Source organism: Corvus moneduloides, chromosome 3 (assembly GCF_009650955.1).
Source record: "Corvus moneduloides isolate bCorMon1 chromosome 3, bCorMon1.pri, whole genome shotgun sequence".
NCBI classification, from domain to species: Eukaryota; Metazoa; Chordata; class Aves; order Passeriformes; family Corvidae; genus Corvus; species Corvus moneduloides.
In genome coordinates this window covers 66,683,755-66,704,521 of record NC_045478.1, presented here as the reverse complement: position 1 = coordinate 66,704,521, position 20,767 = coordinate 66,683,755, and the positions used below count along the sequence as shown (strand labels likewise).

The 20,767-nt window shown below is 38.7% G+C and overlaps 1 protein-coding gene across 4 annotated transcripts; it reads left to right on the top strand.

Moving 5' to 3' along the window:
* The first annotated feature begins 16,213 nt into the window (after window positions 1–16,213).
* ABRACL (ABRA C-terminal like) lies at window positions 16,214–20,425 on the top strand. Of its 4 annotated transcripts, none has more exons than XM_032102008.1 (3): window positions 16,214–16,289; window positions 18,629–18,695; window positions 19,861–20,425. In XM_032102008.1, the coding sequence occupies exons 2-3, from the start codon at window positions 18,635–18,637 to the stop codon at window positions 20,043–20,045; spliced, it is 246 nt and encodes an 81-aa protein (XP_031957899.1). In that variant the 5' UTR covers window positions 16,214–16,289; window positions 18,629–18,634; the 3' UTR covers window positions 20,046–20,425. The 4 variants fall into 4 exon arrangements, with proteins under 4 accessions (XP_031957899.1, XP_031957902.1, XP_031957900.1 ...); XM_032102011.1 differs by lacking the exon at window positions 16,214–16,289 and adding an exon at window positions 16,389–16,588; XM_032102009.1 differs by lacking the exon at window positions 16,214–16,289 and adding an exon at window positions 16,498–16,579.
* Window positions 20,426–20,767: the final 342 nt, after the last annotated feature.

Sequence of the window (20,767 nt, the reverse complement as noted above, 5' to 3'; positions counted from 1 at the left end):
TGCTTTTCCTGCAGTGCATTAACAAAGTTGCCTCCAAGCTACTTTGGCTTCTGGAGGGCGTCTGACAAATGCCATGGTCTCCTGCCTGACCCTTTTGACTACCTGGTCTGATATAAATCCTGCTGAGTTGGCAGTCCACTACTTCATGCACTTCTATCATTCTTAATTTATGTTTCTTCTCTTTTTCCACTTCACTTTCCTTCACAACTGTTCCAACATTTCTCTTCCCAGATTGCTGTTGCTGACTGCTCTACTTCCCTTAAGCACCTCTTTCTTTCTGCCTCTTAAGATAGTTACATTTTGAACTTAAAGCAGACATTAATCTTCCTTGCTACTTGAAATATAGAGTATATCTTTTTACTGCCAACTAAAGTTTCTGAAAATCACAGATATGTTAGTTTATAGTTAAAACAACAGACAAAGGGTTCTTCCCAGAAATGTACCATTATCAAGCTTTTGCAACTCCAAATGACACTAATGATGAAACCACACAGATTGAGCACATTGTCAGTTAAAATTCCTCAAAATAGCCTATAGTAAAGAGATAACTTTAAAAAATATTATAACTAATTATTATTAATTTATAGACTTAGATAAGGCCAAGTTAGCATCATAAGTCACTTCCTTGGAGCTATTGACCCATCAGTATCTCTGCAAGTAAAATGATTGTAACCTCTCCTCTGATGGCTGAATCGCATATTGCAATTCTACTAGTTATACAGAGCTATTTGTAGAAGAGGTTTTTAAATCACTTATCAGTAGGTGATTTGGTTCCATGTGCCTTTGCTTCTTACAGTGATTGTGCACTAGTTCAGGCACTGGAGTTTGAAACATTAATATATGTATGTATCTGTAGTTATAAGTTAGTTTAGGGACTCCAAAATACTTTTATTGTCAAAATAATTTTGAGGTTTATGTCTAAGAGTAATCTGGACATCTCATTATTTTAATTGAATAATCTGGACATATTGAGTTGCTATTTTTTATTGGCATCTTTGCAGCAAGAGCTCTCTTTTTACATTAATGGGGATCACTTGGCTGCAACAGTTTGTACATGACACAGACTAATACAAGGATGAAGTTCCCTAGTATGGACTATTCCCACATATCCAAATGCCAAACAGTTCTGAAGTATGTTCAATAACTGTATGTTTCACTAAACCCATGATATGTCATGTGAAAATGTGATGTCTTTGCTTACTGGAGGGTTGAATGCTTTCCCCTGTGGAAAACAGCATCTCTCTGAAGCTGTTCAGGTAGATAGTTTGGGAATCAGATCATCAGGTTTCATGTCCAACTCCTGTATTATAAACTTACCTGCTTGTTTTATGTCAGTTCAAAGACTGAGCAGAAATAATAAAAATTACATGACTTGTAGCAAATTAAATTCTACTTTCAAAGATCTACACATGGACAAAGCATCTTTGCCTCAAAGAGTCCCAGTACTACGTTTCTATGTTTTACCTTGGGATCTCCCTTCCCTGCCCCAATCAGCCCCCACAAACCTCTAGCCCGAGGAGGGATCTTCTGTTCAGAACTTTACTGGTGCCCATCACGCCAGACTTAGCATCTATTGAGATAAAAAAAATTAAATGTTTCCATTGGCTTCTCAATGACAATTCATTTTGTTTATCTGGAGAATATGCTGTTTGCTACAGTATGAGCTGAGGAAAATAGTATTCATGCATGTTAGTAAGAAGTTAGTAACTTCTCTGTAATTGCACTTGCCAGTGCAACTGACCCAAACAACTTTGACTTTTACATCTTTTGGTTTGGAAAGATTTGTATCACAGCATTTCCCAGAGCTTATATTATATACGCAAAGAAGGTTTTTGGCAAAATACCCACCAAAATGTATCATTAGTGATACACTTTTGATACAGTAGATTCAGTGTTCAGTACATGAAACATTTGGTTCAAGTGCCTTGATTTATGTTTTAAATGGAACAAGAAGAGGACCTTTTTGTCTTGGATTTTTAGGTATTGTACTTATTATTGTCTCATTTTAATGTACCTTCTTAGAATTCAGAGTTCTGAATAGCTGAGAGTTAAATCCTCCACGTGATGCCTAATTTTACTGTATTTTATTTTCTGTGAAGAAACAGTTAGATTACATATATTGTTTTCAAAGCATTCATCCTTTTAAAAGATAAGAGTTAGAGAAAATCATCATCATCATAGGAAGGCTACATCTAATGACCCAAGGGGATTAAAATGCAAGGTTATTTTCTGCACATAACTCTTAGAATCAGACCTAAATTATACATCAATAATGCATTATTCTTAGAAAAGGCATACTTTTGCAATTCGGTATGTGACCAGAAATATGTATGTTCATTGGTACTAAAAAACAAAAAGAATTTTGTTCATTTAAGGGCAATACCACTTAAAACTGGTTTCAGCATCTTTTATCAGCTGTGAACTTACTATTGGTTTCTGAAAACTTGTTATTACACATGTTGAGACTCATTTCTAAAAATAAGCATAACTCATAAACAGATGTAGGGTCTGGTGTTCATCAGGTGATGGGGGTGTGCCATGTCTACAGTCTACGTGCTTTGATGTTCTTATTACAGTTAGTGGGTCTCATGTACTACCTTATTTGCACTAAAGTAAGATAGATGCCCAGAGTTTTTTTTTTTTTTAATTAAAACACCTTCAAATAACATTCAGCCTTATAATGTATGTATTCAGGTCCAGTTTCCATTTTGCATCTGGTTCTCCAAGTTTAAAAACGGCCCTGAGGTTATTTGTCATTGCCTTTCTAAATTCTTCTGCATACATAATGCTGTGGAGCAGGTTTTACAATCTCTGTCAATATACTCCTTTACCTGCAGCTCATCAGGAGTTCTGGGAATTTGTTCTATCTTGATTCTTTAGTGTAAAGACAAGTAGATTAGGGCTATAAATGAATGGGAGATGTTTAAAAATATCTGCTGTCTCAGACTTTAGAACTGGTTTGTTGTTACTGCCTGTTTTCAAAAAAGAAGATACCTTTGGACATAAGGTACTTTATTCCAGACAGAAGAAGATTTTGAGAATAGTGTTAACAGTTACAAATGAAAGAAGTTCCTGTTCTGCTTTTCTAAAAGAATGTGTATTTTCTTTGTATAGAAGCAACATTTCAGTGGGATTATAGCCACTTTACAGACATCATACCCATATTTTTGTAAATTTCTGCATGGATGTTCTGTGTTACAGTTTACAACCTCTTTCCAACCTTACATTTTTGCAATTTTGAAAAGCATCAGTTTTATCATGTGCTGTTTTTACCATCTGTGAAATGGCATCCATATTTCAAAGAACCTACCAGTTCTACCAGACCTATTGGGATTGTTTGTCCATCAAAAGGGCATCCTACATTTAAGGCTATGAGATTTCCCATGGATGAAAAAAACCGTTCCACACAGAGCCAGGTAGCAGACAATAACAACGTGGGGTTTGTTCTTTTCCTTCTATACAAGGAGAGTACCTTTGCAAGGAGCATTCGTCAAGCAAATGGTGGATCTAAAGCAATGTGGTTACTCATCAAAATGTGGTTACTCACATGTGTGCAGGCACATCCTAGATGGGAAAATAGTGACTTCTTTCTCAGCAGCCTCCCTAACATGTTGTGTTGCCACTGAAATATGTATGGGATCCTGGCCGAAGACATCTATTGTCTCTAAACGTCCTCAGTGCAGAATGAATGTAGAGTATCCTTTCCATATCATTCACTATTGCACCAATTTTCCCCAGTCTCTCCTTTAAACATTTAATTGTATATATCTATCATGGTCCTTGTAAAAGTTGCCCATATTAAAAAATTGACTCCTTTTCTCTTTCATCCAAATATTTCAACTGATTGAAAAGAGCAAGCAGTCAAATGAAAACCTTTAAAGGAAAGGGGTTTCAGTTAAAGCAATCAAATGGAAGATACTGGAAATGAGCAACCTTGATTCCTTAATGATTTTGGCAGATTTCTACAGGAGATTTCATCTGCGCATCTCAAAAGGTGAGGGTCCCCCTACCCTCACCACAGCAGAGCTACGTGTGTTTGGTAGTTTCCAGAGAGACATTCCTTTACAGAATATATTGAAGGCAGAGTGACTTTTTATATTTACCTGCCTGAGCAGCTGATTGAATATCACCTGTCTTTAAATTTTAAAACTATCCTTGTTTCTTCCAAAAGAAAAGAATGTCTCTTGCTTGCATGATACTATCAAGTAAGTCTCTTATATAAATTAAAACTCCTTTTAGATCCTTACAATAGTTAACTACAAATCCATCTGCTCTTGCTGCCGTATTTATTTACAGCTTATTCATGACAATGTCTACATCTTCTTTTATAAATATATTCTCTATAATTTTGCAGTCAGGAGGAGTAAGATTAACTTTTCTTTGTACTTTTTGACACTAACATACATATTTATTCATAAAATTATTTATATATTGATAACTGCTGCCTTGAAGTATTATAAGGCTATATTCTAATTAATTTTTAAAAATTATTTGGGTTACCTTTGCAGTCCTTCAATATCTTTCTTTCTTTTGAAGCCCTAGAATTTTCACTACTGAAGTCCCAACTAGTCTGAAAACAGTCTTAACCTCCTCCATTACCTTTATTTACTCAGCTTCCATCACCCTGGATTCTTGAGCAGTTCTCATTGTTCTTGTACCTTTTACTCTTTCCTCTTGTTCCCTGAATGTGGAAGTGCAGTGTAATTTGATGATGAAATAGGATGTTATCCCTTCCTGATAGGATTATTCCTCATTATTCCTTCCTGATTATTCATCATTATTCCACTGAATCTCCATCTGGGAGGGCTGTTAATAGCTACTTCAGGAAACTTCTGGCACATTACTGAATTTGTCAGAAATTGGTTATGAGGTGGGAAGAAGTGCTGAAAGCAAAATTTCACATCTCTCCCATATTACACACATACTCAACTCCTCCTTCGTTTTATATTCCCTGCTTTTAGCTGTATATATAAATGTATCTGTCCTTTTCCACTTCACTTATATTTTAGTTTCCATCTTACTATTTTTTTACCTAGAGTTTTCAGTTATAATCTGTTATGCAAGATTTTTAATTTCCCCCTTTAACCTTCCTTTCTGCATATTTTTTCATCACAGACAGTAATACAATCCTCCACAATATTGATAGTCATGGAGTTTGTATTCCAACTTGCCTTTTCCTTGTGCTTTGGTGTCTTCTCTATTCTGGATTCATGGGTTTGTTATATCACAGAGTAATTCTCCCTCTTGGTCAGAATTTGACTCAGCCTGTTCTTTTAGCTGTTTTCCATTAATACCAGTTTCTCAAGGATTTTAATTTGTTCCTTTTTTGTCCACAATGATGTTCTTGGTACGTTAAGATGAATAAACTAAAAAACCCTCCCTGTGTCTTCTATTTTTTAAAGATAGCAATAATCTAGTTTATTTCTTTTTCTTAAATTCCTCTAGAGCAAAAACACCTTCACGTGCTTTCAAATATGCTTCATTTGTTAAAAACAACACTGTTGTGACATTTCTCTGATGTTTCAGTCAGGTATAGGAGGGATATTAAGATGCTGTGTGTTCCATCTGTGGTGGCTCTAGGAAGGAGTCTCATAATTAAAGGTCTTCCTCTCTATATATAGCTTTGCTTTAATATATTTTTCCAGACTCTTATATGTTCAAACTTTCTAATTTTTGTGTCATTTTTTCTGCCCCCTGTCTTATGTTTTTCTCTTTTTTCCTTCTGAATATCTTAACTTATTTTGGAGATCTATTTCCAATTGGCATCTCTTTATCCACATTAATTGTGAGGAATTAGCAAGGGAAGCTGGGATCTGAGCATGATGACAAGACACGCAGTGGTCACCTTTGCTGGCAAAAGCCCCATGCTGCCACCCCCAGCCCGGGCAGTGGGCAGGACCGGGCAGTCTGGACCAGCAGCCCACAGCCAGGAACACACAGGGCAGCAGTGCAGTGGAGCTGCAGCTCTGGCCAGGCCCTGCAGCAGAATCTGGGATGAAGGCAGCTCCCCTGGGACAAGGCTGGCCCTGGCTGTGGCTGCCCCTCTAGCAGCTGCTTTGCAGCCCTGACCCCCACAGCCATCCCCATCTACTTTAGATCATTGACCTCACCTACATGTCCCCAGCTCACATGTATTCTTATAAAAGCTAGGATAATTCCATCACATTGAGGAGCCTAACTTTGCACCTGCATTAGTATACTTGAGAGCAGAACTTGATTTCAAAATACACTAGCACTTTCATTGTACTGCCATTTCTATTCACAGAAACCATTCACAGACCCCACTGTTTGAATTTGACAGTAAGATACATAAAATATACACAGAACTGAAACTTCTTCTGTCTGCATTGAGAGTCTCAAGATGTCAGAGAAGGATGTAGTTTTCCTGTCAGTGTATAAATAATTCCTGAAGAAGAGCTATTACCATCAGAACTTGACTCAGTTAGCAAATGCTAATGACAGTCCTGTAATGTAAAATCAATAAAAGTTATTTGAACTAAACCCATGATTTGAGCAGAGTGGAAATACACTTAATTAACACCCATTCAAGTGTTCTAAATAAATGTAATTTCTTTATTTTTGAAACACCATGTTCTGTTCCAGTCATTTTAGCAGGACTATATTTGGTAGAATTTGGGCTAAGCCTACGTAGTGCTACAACTTTCTGAATTTAAGTGGAATCATTGCCAAGTACTTTATTTCTCCCTGTTCCTTTAGGGAAAAAAAGAAGTCCGGATCTCACAGTTCTTTAAATTAATCATAAAATTAGATGAGTTTTAGAGTTAGAGACCAGCAGGATGGAATGGATCTATGTACATAAATACAGAGGGATGAGTGCATCTTTTGCTATCCATGTATTTTTTCATGGAACTGTCAACTTGTGTCTGCTTTCCACCAAAGTAATTTACCAGGATTTGTGTCTTTGACGGAGGAGAGAGAATACTCTCGAGTGCATGAAGCACATATTGCTCTTATACTAGAATATGAAACAAAAGGTGAAAAAAAGCAGCACTTTGCATCATCACTCTTCCCATGTGCCTTTTCTTTCAGGCTAAGATCAGGTTAACTCTCTAAAAGAAAATAATTTAATCAGGAAGCTATTAGAGTGTACAGTCACCTCTCTGACTGAAGGGCTGTGTCCTGAATCCTTATCTCTTCTGTACTCCCCAATAGATCAAAAAACAGTTGTGATAAAAGGCAATGCTGATTTTTTGCAGGAATCTAAGCACTGCTGCTACCTGGCTAATGTAGCAGCTTAGATCTCTTAGTTTGAACAGGAACCAAAAGGTAGCAGGCTATCTCAGCCTCCTCATCCTCTGCTGATCCATAGAGTGATGTACTAGGAGGCTTCTTCGTGGGAAATGTCTGGGTAGTGCTTCTTTATACAAGTGCCTTACAAATGGCTGAGAGACAGTGAGGGCAAGCCTCAGGGCATGATCCCTGCAATTCCTTTGTAGAGCATGTCGTAGAGATGGAAGGAATAGCACTGGAGAGCAACGAAGGGCTTGCCAGGAGCACACAGTGGGCTCATGCTTGCTTCTCCACATCTCCATCTACAGCTTACTGATGAGTGAGAACAGAAATTTCTTGTCCGACTTCCCAGTCCATTTCAGTAACAGTTGTTGCAGCCCTGGCAAAAAGCCTGGGACTAGGGTGGCCAAGAGTGCACCAATGTATTTTGTAATGATGGACTTGATGATCTTAGATGTCTTTTTCAACCTAAATGATTCTATGACTCTAAAACCTTTCTCTTGTTTATATTTGATCATAGTACTCTAGCCACTCAATTAACTGAAGACTTAGGAAAAACAGTTGAGAAAAGGAAACCCAAAAATAGTTTATTGAGATTTTTGGGCAGATTATTTATTTGTGTAGTTTGATCTTATTAACTTGAAAGAAAGAGAACACTTTTAATGAGGAGCTACACTATTTTAGATGAAAAAAAACCCCACAAACTCAGAAGCTACCTTTCACATACAACCTTTTTACCAATAAGGGCTTTTCTGATATTGTCTGTGTACTGCAAAAGCCATATATATATTATTAGATATCCAAATACACTAAATCGTGATGATGCACTCCAAGTGGCAAACCATTGCTTTTTTGAATGAGGCATAGTGGAAAAGGGTGCAGGAAACTGTAAGAACAATAGGTCTGGTCCCATTTTCCTCTTCTCTTTATATAGAGATTATGAAGGAAGTGAAATGGTTCTGTTTCCTCACATCTGACCTGTGAGAAAAATAGCCTGTGCAGTCAGTTTTAGCTTGGGAACACGTACAAGTTCTATTTCCCAGTAATGAAATAAAGGATATGTATTCCTTAGAAAGTGAGTAAACAAAAAAACGCCTTCATTTCTTCTGGTGTGAGACACTGGCCTCAAGTCTTCTGCTTGCCTCTGTGGTGGAAACATTTTGATCTGTAGTAACCAATTAACCAATGTACTAAGTCTTTATTGATGACTATTTGCTATATAAGAAGTGGTTAGTACTGAGCCTTTGTATAAGTTAACACTGTTAACTAATTATTAGTTAACGTTGACTTACTTTGCTTGGTCTGTGATACAACTGATTGTCTCAAGAAAAAAAATAAAACTACCCCTCCAATTTCTGTTCCCTGTTAGCACTGTAATTACAGTTATTTCTGGATTTTAGAACAGAAATATATACACAAATTCTGGAATCATCAGCCCTCTCCTCACCCTCATCATTTCTGCCAAATTTGCAGATCAGCAGAAGCCTACTTTCACGTCATCTAATATTGTTTTATAAGATTCCATTAAAATCAAAGTGGAGATTAACTGTTTACAATGGAGTAATATGCTGGTTCCTAATACAATAAATAATGATTATGCACTCAAAGTGGCAAACCCTTGCTTTTTTGAATGACTCATTGTGAAAAAAGGAGGCAGGAAACTGTAAGAACAAGATGGTTTAAACTTAGTTAAGGAAGACTTGGATTCGGAGGAAGTGCATTGGGAAGTTTCTGTAACTGTTCACTTGCCTGTGTGCAAGACAGCTTTTGTGCTTCTTTCAGTAAACATAAAGGACGTGGGATTCATCTGTGTTATTTGTGTGACAGAGAACAAATAATATCTGCTTCAAAATATGACATCACAGTACCTTCAGAGGCAAATATTATTCATATACATGTAACACAATCGCATAGGATAAGTATAAAACAAACAAGAAAATGGTTATATATTTTTCTTAAATATATTTTAAATCTAAGTTTCTCCAACATGTCAGAGATCCTTGGACATAATTTCCTCAAGGAAAAATAAGAAGGGGTAAGGCTTATCCCAGAAGCTTAGAATACACAATTGCAATTAACTTTGCAGATGAAAAATTCATAAAATTTAGGTGTTAGATGAAGGAGAAAACTGACCCATTTGTAATCAAACCATGTGGCATAGTTAAAAGTGCAAATTAGTTTGATATTCTCATAGTACTTCCCTGGTAGATATTTGCCTACTCTCTGAAATCAACACACAGTTTTACCTTCTACACCATGACAGAAATCCTCCTATTAGGCTATTAGGTCAATATGTGAGACCACTACCAGTGCTTCACGGGAAGCTGTGCTGGGAATCTGACTGTTGTTCTCTCTTGCAGTTTCAAACAGCATGAAATCAAATTATTTAGGATCAAATGACTTGTGGCTGCAGTGCCAGTGAAATTAATAAAATCTGATGACACGTGAATTTGAACCTCATTTGGATTTCAGTGCTGGCATTGTATCTTGAAGCCAAAAAGAACTCCTAAAAGGCAGTTTGTATACAAATCTTATCCTAAAAAATACACTTCCCCATATGCAGGAAACAATAAGGTGTTTCTGTATGTGACTTAAGAATATAGTATAAATTCAGTGCAATTGCAAATATTATCAGATTCAAACGGTCCAATATGCACCACAAGCATTGTTTTTATCTAAGAACCTGGAATGCAGACAAGCAAAATTACAGACAAAATTTATCCTTAAAAATGCTTATAAACAGGACTCTTTAATTAAATGATCATTAACTGCCATGAATTCAGTGATAAAGTTTTCTTACCTTTTTTTAGCCAACGGTAAACTGCTGAGAATTATGATTGCATGGTCAGCAGGTCTTGACATTTCACCAATTAAAAAAAAATTACTGTGATGACTTTTGCCATGACACAATTTCATATGCTAAGCAAATGCATTCTGACAAATGCAAATTCACAGTTCCATTTCAGTAAGATTTGCTTCAGGAAAAGATTTGATGTACTTCTGTCATGACTCATGATAAATGCCTGAGCTTTAGAAAGGAAATTTATATGAAACCAATAAATAAAGATATTACACCTACAACTGTATTTGATGGGGATGTGGATAGTAATTCCATATTAATGTAACTGTCATCTCTGCTACCATTGTTTGACATCTTTTATGCAAAGCCTGTATTTTCGGTTTTCTGAAAAAGTCCCCAAAATATCAGTATGTGTATGTATATGTGTAGAGGGAAAGGAGAAGGGGAGGTGATTTTTTTTCATGGTGCATATCAAACAAGAGGACAGAGGGACTGGATGATTCAGCTATTCCCATGCTGTCTGGAGATCAGGAGATGTACTGCTGTTTCCTTGCCACATGAGATTTTTTGACACCAGGAATATGAGAAAATAATTAGTCTTCATGTTCCTCTCTCTCCAATATTCAGCTCTTATAACAAAGAACAATATAAAGTAATTACGTATAATCAGAATTTTATACATTTTTTTCTCTTTGTAAACTGTCTCCAAACACTTTTTGATGCTCTTCTCTCTCAAAACATTCATGCACATCCTCTTTACTTCACATCCTTTCATGCAGAAAAGCATCACCCCCTGACTAATTCTGACTTTGTGCCTATTGAGAGAGGCTTTGGATTCAATCTTACAGTTTTCAAGTAACTGCTCTCAGACACATGGATTAGTGCCATCCCATAGTTTTTCTTACAGTGTGTGCTGTATAACTAACATTATGGGCCCAGTCTTCTAGCCTGTGTTGGTACAGCACCTTTCTGTAATTTCATGCAGAGGTTTACTCCTGGCTTAGGGATGGAGCAAGTAATTTCAGTGATTTACTTCAAGATTTTAAATACTCCTTCTCTTTTGTATTCCACTGTAGTAAAGGTTTACATGCTAAATTTAGCAAGTAGCAGCATTATACTGTTTGAGGCACCTAGTGAATAACAGGAAGGCTGTGATGCACTGAGGCCATTCCTGAAATAAGTCCTCTCTCCTGGACAGACACCAATGAGTAACAGCGTAAGTGAATCACTCCATCTACCTCAATTGAAGTGTTCATTCAAGAATCAAGACTGTCAGCAGTCACTGTGTTTGTACTTGTAGTTCTCTTGTTCTGAGGCTGGTCTGGCATATTTCCTTTTGCATCAAAAGAAATGTTTATGTTTTGCTTAGTTAAAAAAGTAACTCACTGAGAGAGTAAAAAAGAGAAAGTGTTGGGTTTTTTTCTGTTGTTCTCTTTTGGTTTGAGCTTTTTTGGTCATTATAGGAAAAGTAAAGCTATGAGCCCATTCAATCAATATTTTAAAATGTGAGTCTACATGCAAATTCGTGGAAAGTTTTCCAGAGCATCACTATGCTTTTCATTTTGGTCAAATTATTTTCTCAGCTGAAACAACTGCTGACTTAAGACAGAGAGAGTGGCAAAAGAAGACAATGATTGGACCAAAATCTATGAGGATCCTTTGGATACAGAGTTGGTAAAAGAGTGATGTTTTTGTCGTTGACTGGCTTGTCTCAAAAAATACAGCTATTCTTCTGACTGTCCCTAATATCCATACTCTCTGAATATTGGCTTATTCTCATCAGGTTTCTATAACAGTATTGACTTGAATTTTAACTTCTCATTGCATCCAAGGACCTGGTCATGTTCTAGAAAAAGATATCTTACTTTTTCTATGGTTTTACAAAGCCCACAGGAATAAGGAATGTAGTAGATCCTCTACCACTTGAAATCTTTGAATCATATGAAGACTTTTAAGACCTGTTTTAGCCGGGGCTGAAGTGGCTTTACAAGTTCATGTTGAGTCACGTTGAGTCATAACCCTGCAGCACATTCACGAAGTGGGTGCAATACACCCATGGTGAGAAGTGGCTCAGGGCGGGTCGATGGCACAGATACCTGATGGGGCTGGGCTAAGACAAGACACATCCGCACACTCCTGTTTGAATCACAGCACTACAGTTTCCGTCCAGCTTTGGAGGCAGTAAGGAGAATCTGGCACTTTGCACAGGTACAGGTTACTGGTGTTAAAGCAAGGGGGTGGGGCGCAGGCACATGCAGCAGGAATTCATGTCTCTACTAAATCAACACGTGAAACAAAAATGTGTTGGAAGGCAAAAGTAAGACCTGGATTATGTAAGAAGGCTGTTAATACAATCTCATCTAACAGTGAAATCTGCAAATTGTGTTGTCAGTTCTAATGGTTTTTATCTGGGGAGGATCTCAGCAGAAAATTCTGTGTATGCACATGTGATGCATATGTCTGCCTACGCACAAGCACATACAATACAGCAAAAATTAAAAAGAACAGTATTATACAAAACAAGAACAGCATGAGTTATCAACATATACTAGTAAAGTGAGAATGTCTAGAATATGCTGGAAAACAATAAAAATGGCCATTACCTAGCGAATGACCTTGTAACTTTCCCCTACATTTTTCAGGCTTGGCCCTAATGCTGTTACACACCTGTCTCTGGAGAAACCTGTACCAACAAATGCTTACCACGTGTTTACTGTAAACATTAAGTATTTCTATAAAACTAATTTCTCATGGGGTAAGAAGATATTAAGATTCCATTCAGAATCAATAAACAGCTGAAAGGTAGGAAGAGACAAACAGGTAAAGCTGATGGTCAACTTATGGTCGTGATGGAGAGAGGTTACTAATTACTAGTGCACTCTTAGTACCATTTCTGTTTGGACCTTCTGTGCTGTTCAAAGCTGTCATTGAAATCATGGGAAAAGAGGTGACGAAGTTTGTGCCATCCTATTTTAAATTACACAGTAAAACACCTGATGGTACTGAAAAATGCAAAGTAGTGTACTGGGGGGAGAGTAATCCTAATTATCTGTAACAGAACAATTAATCACTATCACTTTGGAAACAGTTTTTGAAACCATTGTGTATAGTGCTTAGAACTTCTGAAAAAGTCAAGTAAAATGTTGGGAGTTATTATTATTGGGAATGAGAACAAAACAGAAAACATGTCTTTTGTATATGTTATACCCACATGCTGAATAATACTGACAGTTCTGCTAATTCAATCCCAGAAAATAACACAGAATTGTTTGAAAAATTATAAAGAGACACAAGAAGGATCAGCAACATGGAGATACATTCATCTTATATTAGATTAAATAATTAAATTAGGGAATGTGATGGAGAAAGGAGAAGATGGAATAATTACTTCCTCCAATAAGTGCCAGGAGCCAGGAGAGAAACCGATAGTTTTCGTTGATCGCACTGTCTTCCAAATGCCTGCTCATGGTCCTTGCTGGAGGCAAAATGTCCTGTTAAATTGATGGTTTGATCAGATGCAGTATGTCTACTGTGTTGTTCTCAAGCTATGTTTTTTACATTGTGCATAATTCCTCTGTTTGGCTGCCTTCATGTGCATCTGGGGGGTCAGTAACAATAAAGAGATGCCAAGGAAGGTCAAATCAGCATAGTCTGTTTTAAGGCAGAATCTCATGAGTTTTAAGGAGTACTCTTATGCAGCTAAAATGCATAATGAATTATGAGTCTGATTATGACCTTCCCCAGTTATATGAAATATGTATGAGCAATATTTCCATGTCTGTCCTGTAAGCTTGTAAAGAACAATTTTGCGCTTCTTTCATTTTTAAAACAACATAAATTTGTGGAAACAGAATGATGGGAAATCACCATCTCCATAATTATAATGCTTCCTGCTTACTGCTGCTGTCCCTGTAAGGATATAATCAGTCACTCAGTTCTGATGCTGCCCAGCTAATTTTTGTACTTTGGCAGTATCTGTTACCTTAATTGTCATGGTAACAGATGGTTTTGATTTCTTATCAACCTATTTTAACATTACATGACCAGGAAGAGCCATGTAAAAAATAGTAACAAAAGTGTTTCAATAATCTCCTGATGTCTGGTGACAAATATTTGGGTCTAACACTTTCTTTTCAAAAGACAGAATTAAAAAATAAATTGCACTTATTCAAAAAATGTGGTAAAAGAAAATAAGATGAGCAATTACAGATTTTTGTTCATCTTTCTCAGATGTGTAGTTGATGTTTCTTGTATATTAGGGTCTATGAGTCAAAACTGAAGAGAATTTTTAACATAGATTTAATCATCGGCATAATAGTAATAATAACAACAACAACAATAATAATACATTTAGTCTGAAAAGTCACAAACTATTACTTGATCAAACATAAATTATCCATAATAGCAATCACATTATGCAAAGGCCTACATTATTTGTGCAAATGTAATGATGTTTTTTGATGATTAAGAAATCTAGAATATGTGCAACTGAAAGCATGTTGTTGACAATAAAACCAGAAGATAAGCACTTTTATTCTATACTACTAAATAATAGGAATCTTTAACTTGCTAATATACTAATCAGATTCCCTTTTAAAAGCTTTATCTCAGATCTACCTTAAAAAAGTACCTTTTTTTACTGTAGTATTTAGCGTTTTGTCAGCCAGTATAACAAAGATCTTAGGAAAAGCAGTACACACATATGGCATCATATGCACAGAGCATCAGTGCTCTTCAGATACTACATTTTCCTGGGAATTTTCACTGTCTTTTGATTCAATTCCGATAGATTTAAATTTCATTTATTTCATTATCGACGTAGGAATGTAGGCCTTTTAATCTTGTTTCCCTAACTATCAAGGTTTGTTTTTTGCAAAGACCACCCTTTATTGATGTGAAATATATCCAATCTGTTCTGGAAAACGTTTTGATAGCATATCACAACCAGAAAGCAGTATGTTTGGTTTTTTTAGTAACCAAAGATTCTGTAACTGATAGATAAATAGTGATTATTCTATGGAAAAGTTAATCTTTCCATGAAAACACCATCCAAAAAATCCCTTGGAAAAGCAATGGGCTTGGACTACAATCCCTGGAGTGATAAAAATGTGATCTTCTTGGCATCATTTCCACTGTGTAAATCAATTTATCTAGCTGCAGGTTTGAATCCTAGCAGAGCTTGCTGCAGTGATTCAAGGTGCCATCACCTATTTAATTCCTCCTCACACCTGGGATGGGAGAATGTAATAAGGGACCAGCCTCAGCTGGCACAGCTCACAGTCTGAGAAAGAATCTCACCTTCAGAAACTAGTGCATGAAAATGTGAATTGCATGGGCTGGAAATAATTTCTTATATCAACTCTGCTTTAGGGGCAGTCATGTCTGATGAGGAGGCGGGACAGACAGCCGGGAACGGCAATGCCTTCAGCTGTGCCAGTGAGAATTCTTCGGAGAGCCTTGGTGCGAGCCTTGACTCTGCCTGGGGCGTTGGCGGCAGCTTCGTTGCTTTGTAGGAGTTAATGCAGCTCTCGGCGTAAATGCCTGAGTCCTTGAGAGAGGACGTAAACGTTTCTGAGGTGAAGAGGAAGCAAGAGAGACAATAGTCAGTGCCATGATACAAGACAGAAAAAAATAAATTGCATTCTTTCTGCAGCGTAGAGTGCAAGGACGTGGGTGCTGAATGGAGATAGAGATACATTTCAACACAACTTTATCGAAAGTAAATGGTGTTAACCTAGCTCGTTCCTTGGAAGGAGAACTGATTTTCTAGGAGAAAATAAATGTGGGGGGCCTAAGGAAAGTGGCACGACGTCACCCGGGGAAGCCAGCAGAGATGGGGCGCATGGGGCACGGTACGGTGACAGAAAGTGACTAAAGCAACACGGTGAATTATTGAAAGCTGATCCACTGGCAGAGAGGGAGCTGCTCACGGGCTGGCCTTGGAAGGCGTTTTACCCAACAAACTCACTAGCGCCCTTGCCGCGGGCACGGCACGGGGAGAGAGGTCCCGGCAGGACAGAGGGCGCAGCAGCGCCAGCGCGCTCCCACAGCATCCCGCAGGGGCCGAGCCCAAGATGGCCGGGAGCGCCGCCCCGGGGCGGTGGGAGCTCAGCGCGGGGGGCGGCGCGGCCCGGCGGGGGCAGAGCTCCGTCCGCCCGCCCCTCCGCTCCCGCCCCGCCCGGCGCTGCCCCGCGGCTCCGCCGGCTCCGAGCGGCCACAGCGGCGGTGGCGGCATCGGGTGAGTGGCGGCGGGCGGGAGCGGGTGCGGGACAGCCGTCCGTCCGTCCTTTCTTCCTTCCTCCCCTCCCTCCAGCCCGGGGAGCCGTCCCTCCTTCCCTGCGCTGCGGGGGCAGAGGCTCTGCTCGGGTACTGGGTGCGGCTGCCGCTCGCCCGGGCGGGGCCCGCTTCCCGGCGCTCCCTGCGCAGGCGGCGGCGGGAGTCGGATCCCGCCGGGGTGTGGGAAGGGAGCCGCGCTCTGCCGCCCAGCGCGGTCCTGCCGAGGAGCCATCAGTGCCGGCAAGGGGACAGGTCGGCGCGGTGGGTGACAGATGTGTGGGTGTGTGTGCGTCTGCTCGCAGCGCTTCGGCGCGTTTGCACCAAATAAGGAGAAGTTTAGTTTCCATACCACGTACTGCCTTGCAGCAGTGTATTGGCATCAGAAATTAAATTAGAGTCTAATAGTTGGTGTGCACCTTTGACAGTTCCTGTGCTGAGTATCTACAGTATAAGGCAAGTAATTAAGTTTTGAAATACCGAGCATCCCAACTCCTTACTCATGCTTCTCTGATCTCAAAAGTCTTGCCTAATAATGTAGAATTTAACTTTTTTCATTCTAGATACTGCAGTTTATATTGATGGTGTACATGTATGAAAATAATTAGAAATTAACGTGAATTTAAAGAGCTGAAGGTAAAAAAGAGCCTTTAAAATGAGAAGAACGTCTTCAAAGAGGAGCTAATTATGCCATTGTGATGACCAATATCAGAACTGGCAGTCTGACAAATAGAGTGTAAGCTTTCTAATAGATGGGTCATATTTTCCTTGCTGACTTGATCTGTTTAGTGCCGACTCAAACAAAATCCCGAAGTTTGTAGAATTCACCTAAGGCAGTTGCAGCTGTGCAGCCTTGCTGCCTTGCCCTAGGTAGTGGTGGTCCATTTGCAATGTCACCTGTCAGTCTGCTGCTGTTCCTGTGCACTAGGGATGAACCTGTGGTTTGGTTGGGGCTTTGCATGAAACCCGTGCTGATAATTAACCTTGCTCAATTTTGCATGTTAAAAAGAAAAAATTTTTGCATGTCAATTTTGGATCTTAAAATCAGACTCTGTTGCAATGGGTTTTTTGCCTCTTGGATAAATCATAAGGGTTCAGGAAGTGGAACTGTGTTGCTCTTACCTATTTTAACTCAGTAAGAAAGGAGGGGAAGCTTTTCTCTTAGGAAGAGTTTGTGATGCATTCAGATGCTTATTTTTTAACTCCACTTACATACTAGTGCAGAAATCCCGGTTTCTTGAACAACAGAGTGGGTTTTAGTGCTCACTGAACCCCTTTTAGCTAGCTCAGCTCCAGAAGCTCTCAGTGGCTTTTGTTCCAGGCTGCATTGTTGGCACCCGTGGAAGCTGCATTTGATGGTTTGCTTTGTCTGTGGTGCCTAGTTTCTTGTGCCTACCTTAATCCCGGTTTTTGCTTGAGGAGTTCAATGTCTAATGGTTTCATTGTGTTGATGCTGCTTTGCACAGCATAGGTCATAAAACACCGTTCAGGTGTCTGTAGTTGTTAACCTTGGACACTATAGATAGATAGTGTTTTGTGTGACTGCAGCGTTGCCATATGCTGGGCTGCCTAAGGCTAAGCTGTTGCAAGGCATTGGTGTACATTGGTGCAAATTGCTGTGTTTCAGGGCAAAGGGGTGCCCAGGATATGTTTGGAATTATTAGTAGATTTTCAGGATCACTATGAAAGGCAAAAACATTAACTGCCTCAGGTCACTTGCATAGTTTGGATCAGTTCTGCTCTCAGTAGCAGGTATGCAGGAGCTGCTGTCCTTACGGACACCATGTGTGTCTGTAACCAGCAGGATGCCTGCAGTATCTTCCCAGCACATGTAGAAAGCTGTGGTGTGGTTTAAGAAACCAAATCTATCACGTATCCCAGGGAGAAATTCAAAGGCAGATGTTCCATTTTAATTGAGGCCATCGATGGAAAGTTGCCCCTGAAGACCTGTGATGTTAAGGAGTTGCTCTGATTCTGTGGCAGCTTAAGCTCAATTCTTTAAAACAAACAACCCTCCTTTTCCTTGACCTTCCCACATCTTTCATATTTTGAGATTGGCTCCTTATATTTGTGTATAGAATGTAACAAGATTGTAACTTCTGTTCTCTTCCCTTCAAATGTGGAGGTGCAGAGGCTCTTCATCTGTTCAAGACTAAAATCCTAGATTATCCTGTAGTCGTGTGTCTCCAGGCTCCTGGGATTTATGAAGTGTTGTGACATCCCTAAAGAACTGAGAACATGGCAGAACAGTGCAAAGGATTTACAGGATTCCTAATAACTTTGTAAAAATTTATTTTACTTTAGACCACAATGAACGTGGAACATGAAATTAGCCTCTTAGTTGAGGAGATTCGGCGGCTGGGAACCAAAAGTAAGTATTGTAATGTCTCTGTACAGATGTAGTCATGTTATATCAAACTATGAACTTGGCAAATTTAAATAAGCAGGCTTAGGTAACCTGAAAACCTACATATGCACTTAATGTTGAACTGTACAGTACCACCTATGTCCCATCCTTTAAAGTAGTTCTGTTATAAAGTTAAACATTTAAGCCTCTGCAGCAGAGAGGATGTGGGCTTGAAGTCCTGCTCCCTGAATCCTGAATCAGCTGCAAGATTCACGTTTTCAATACTTGCTACAGTCACCACAGAAGAAACTTGCACCTCCTCCTTCCACCTCCTTCCTTGGTAACTTCTCTACTTCAGAATTCATGCGTTTCAATTCTGCTGATGATTGTATTATTTGGAAGAAGTTGGTCTGTATGCCTAAAACTAATCCAGGAGTTGTACGTGTAGTTCCAAACTTCCTTAAACTTGCTTAGAAGGTACCTTTTTTTCTTAAGATTGTTTTTCATTGCTAAAACTCCTTTCTTTACAAATATTTATGCAGTTTGTGGTTGTGCTACCTGCTCCTATATGTCAGTTCTGGTGCCATTTGTTCAGTTCCACTTGTTTTTCAAAACCTAAATGGATATGTATGTCTTGCATTTGTATGACTGCATCTGCTTTTTAGGAATAACACAACTTTAAAATATATTTTTAAATTGTTGCTTTGTGTGAAAATTCACATTGCAGCCTTTTCAATGTGAACCTCAAATACTAATGAGTGAAAAAATTGTGAAAAAAATATTTTCATGTATGGTTTAGATTTAGGTTGTAGGAGCAGGGAGTTGGACTTGATCCTTAGGGGTCTCCTCCAATTTGAGATGTTCTAGGATTCTAGGATTTTAATTATTTAAAACTATTTTCCTCCAAACACTGTGAAGAGGTTCAATAGCCTGTGCTTGTCATAGGTTTCAGGAAGTCATCAATAAAAGTAAACATAGCAGATATGTGGTCCTCGATATGAGTCTCTGGAAGGAAAGGCAAACTTAGATTAGGCAGGAGTTCTGCCTACTGTTTATCATCAGCATTCATAATATGATCCCAGAGAAATTGGGAAACAGAGTGGGGTTTACTTTCAATGTTCTGTATGTAACCTTATTTCCCCAGTACTCTCCTAACTTGAAGGAAATCTACATTATGTCTTTTATTTAGATGCTGATGGACAAGTGAGTGTGAAATTTGGTGTGCTGTTTGCTGATGAAAAGTGTGCCAACCTCTTTGAAGCCTTGGTGGGAACGCTTAAGGCGGCAAAACGACGGAAGATTGTCACCTACCAAGGAGAGCTGCTTTTACAAGGTGTTCACGACAATGTGGATATCATGCTGCTGCAGGACTGATGCAGTGTTTCAGCTATGCATTAATGGAATTGTTTGAAACAGTGATTTGCCACATCCTCTTAATAAGGCTGATCATTCTAAGGCATTTTAATGTATTTTGTATAGCTTTATAGTCAAAAGAAAACTGTCCTATTTTGGAAAACATTCCCTTTTGTAAGTCTTCCTAAAATGGTACTGTATGTGAGTAATGTAAAAGATGCCAGATCTTTTTCTCTCTTTTTTTTTTTATTTTTTGTTTTTAAATCTCAGGTAATTCTCTCAAATGTCTGGTGGTTATTTTCAACATCTGAAGAAGAGGACTGGTTATTTAATGTTTACAAATGAAAATGTGCCATGAAAGTATAAAATAAAAGCACATACTTAAATTTGTGTTATTCTTACTGCTTTGGTTTCTCTTTTTATTTGCAATCTGAAATGAAAGCAAACTGAATTCCTGCAAGGAGCGTATTTCTGAACAGCTGGACTGTTCAGAAAACAGGACAGTGAGAGAGAAATAATTTTGCAGCGTGATTCAATAGAAGAATGACTGCCCTTCGGATTGACCAGACTGTGCACAAAAAGTCATGAATGTTGAATGTACCTCATTCATCTGTGGCAGTGTCATATGCTTTCATTTTCTCGTCTTCTAGACTTGTGAAGGAAGTGGGTGAGGAGCTCCCTGAATGCTTTCATGCAGTGTTAACCGGAAGTTAGTACAGCAGCTTCAGGTTGTGATTCTTTTC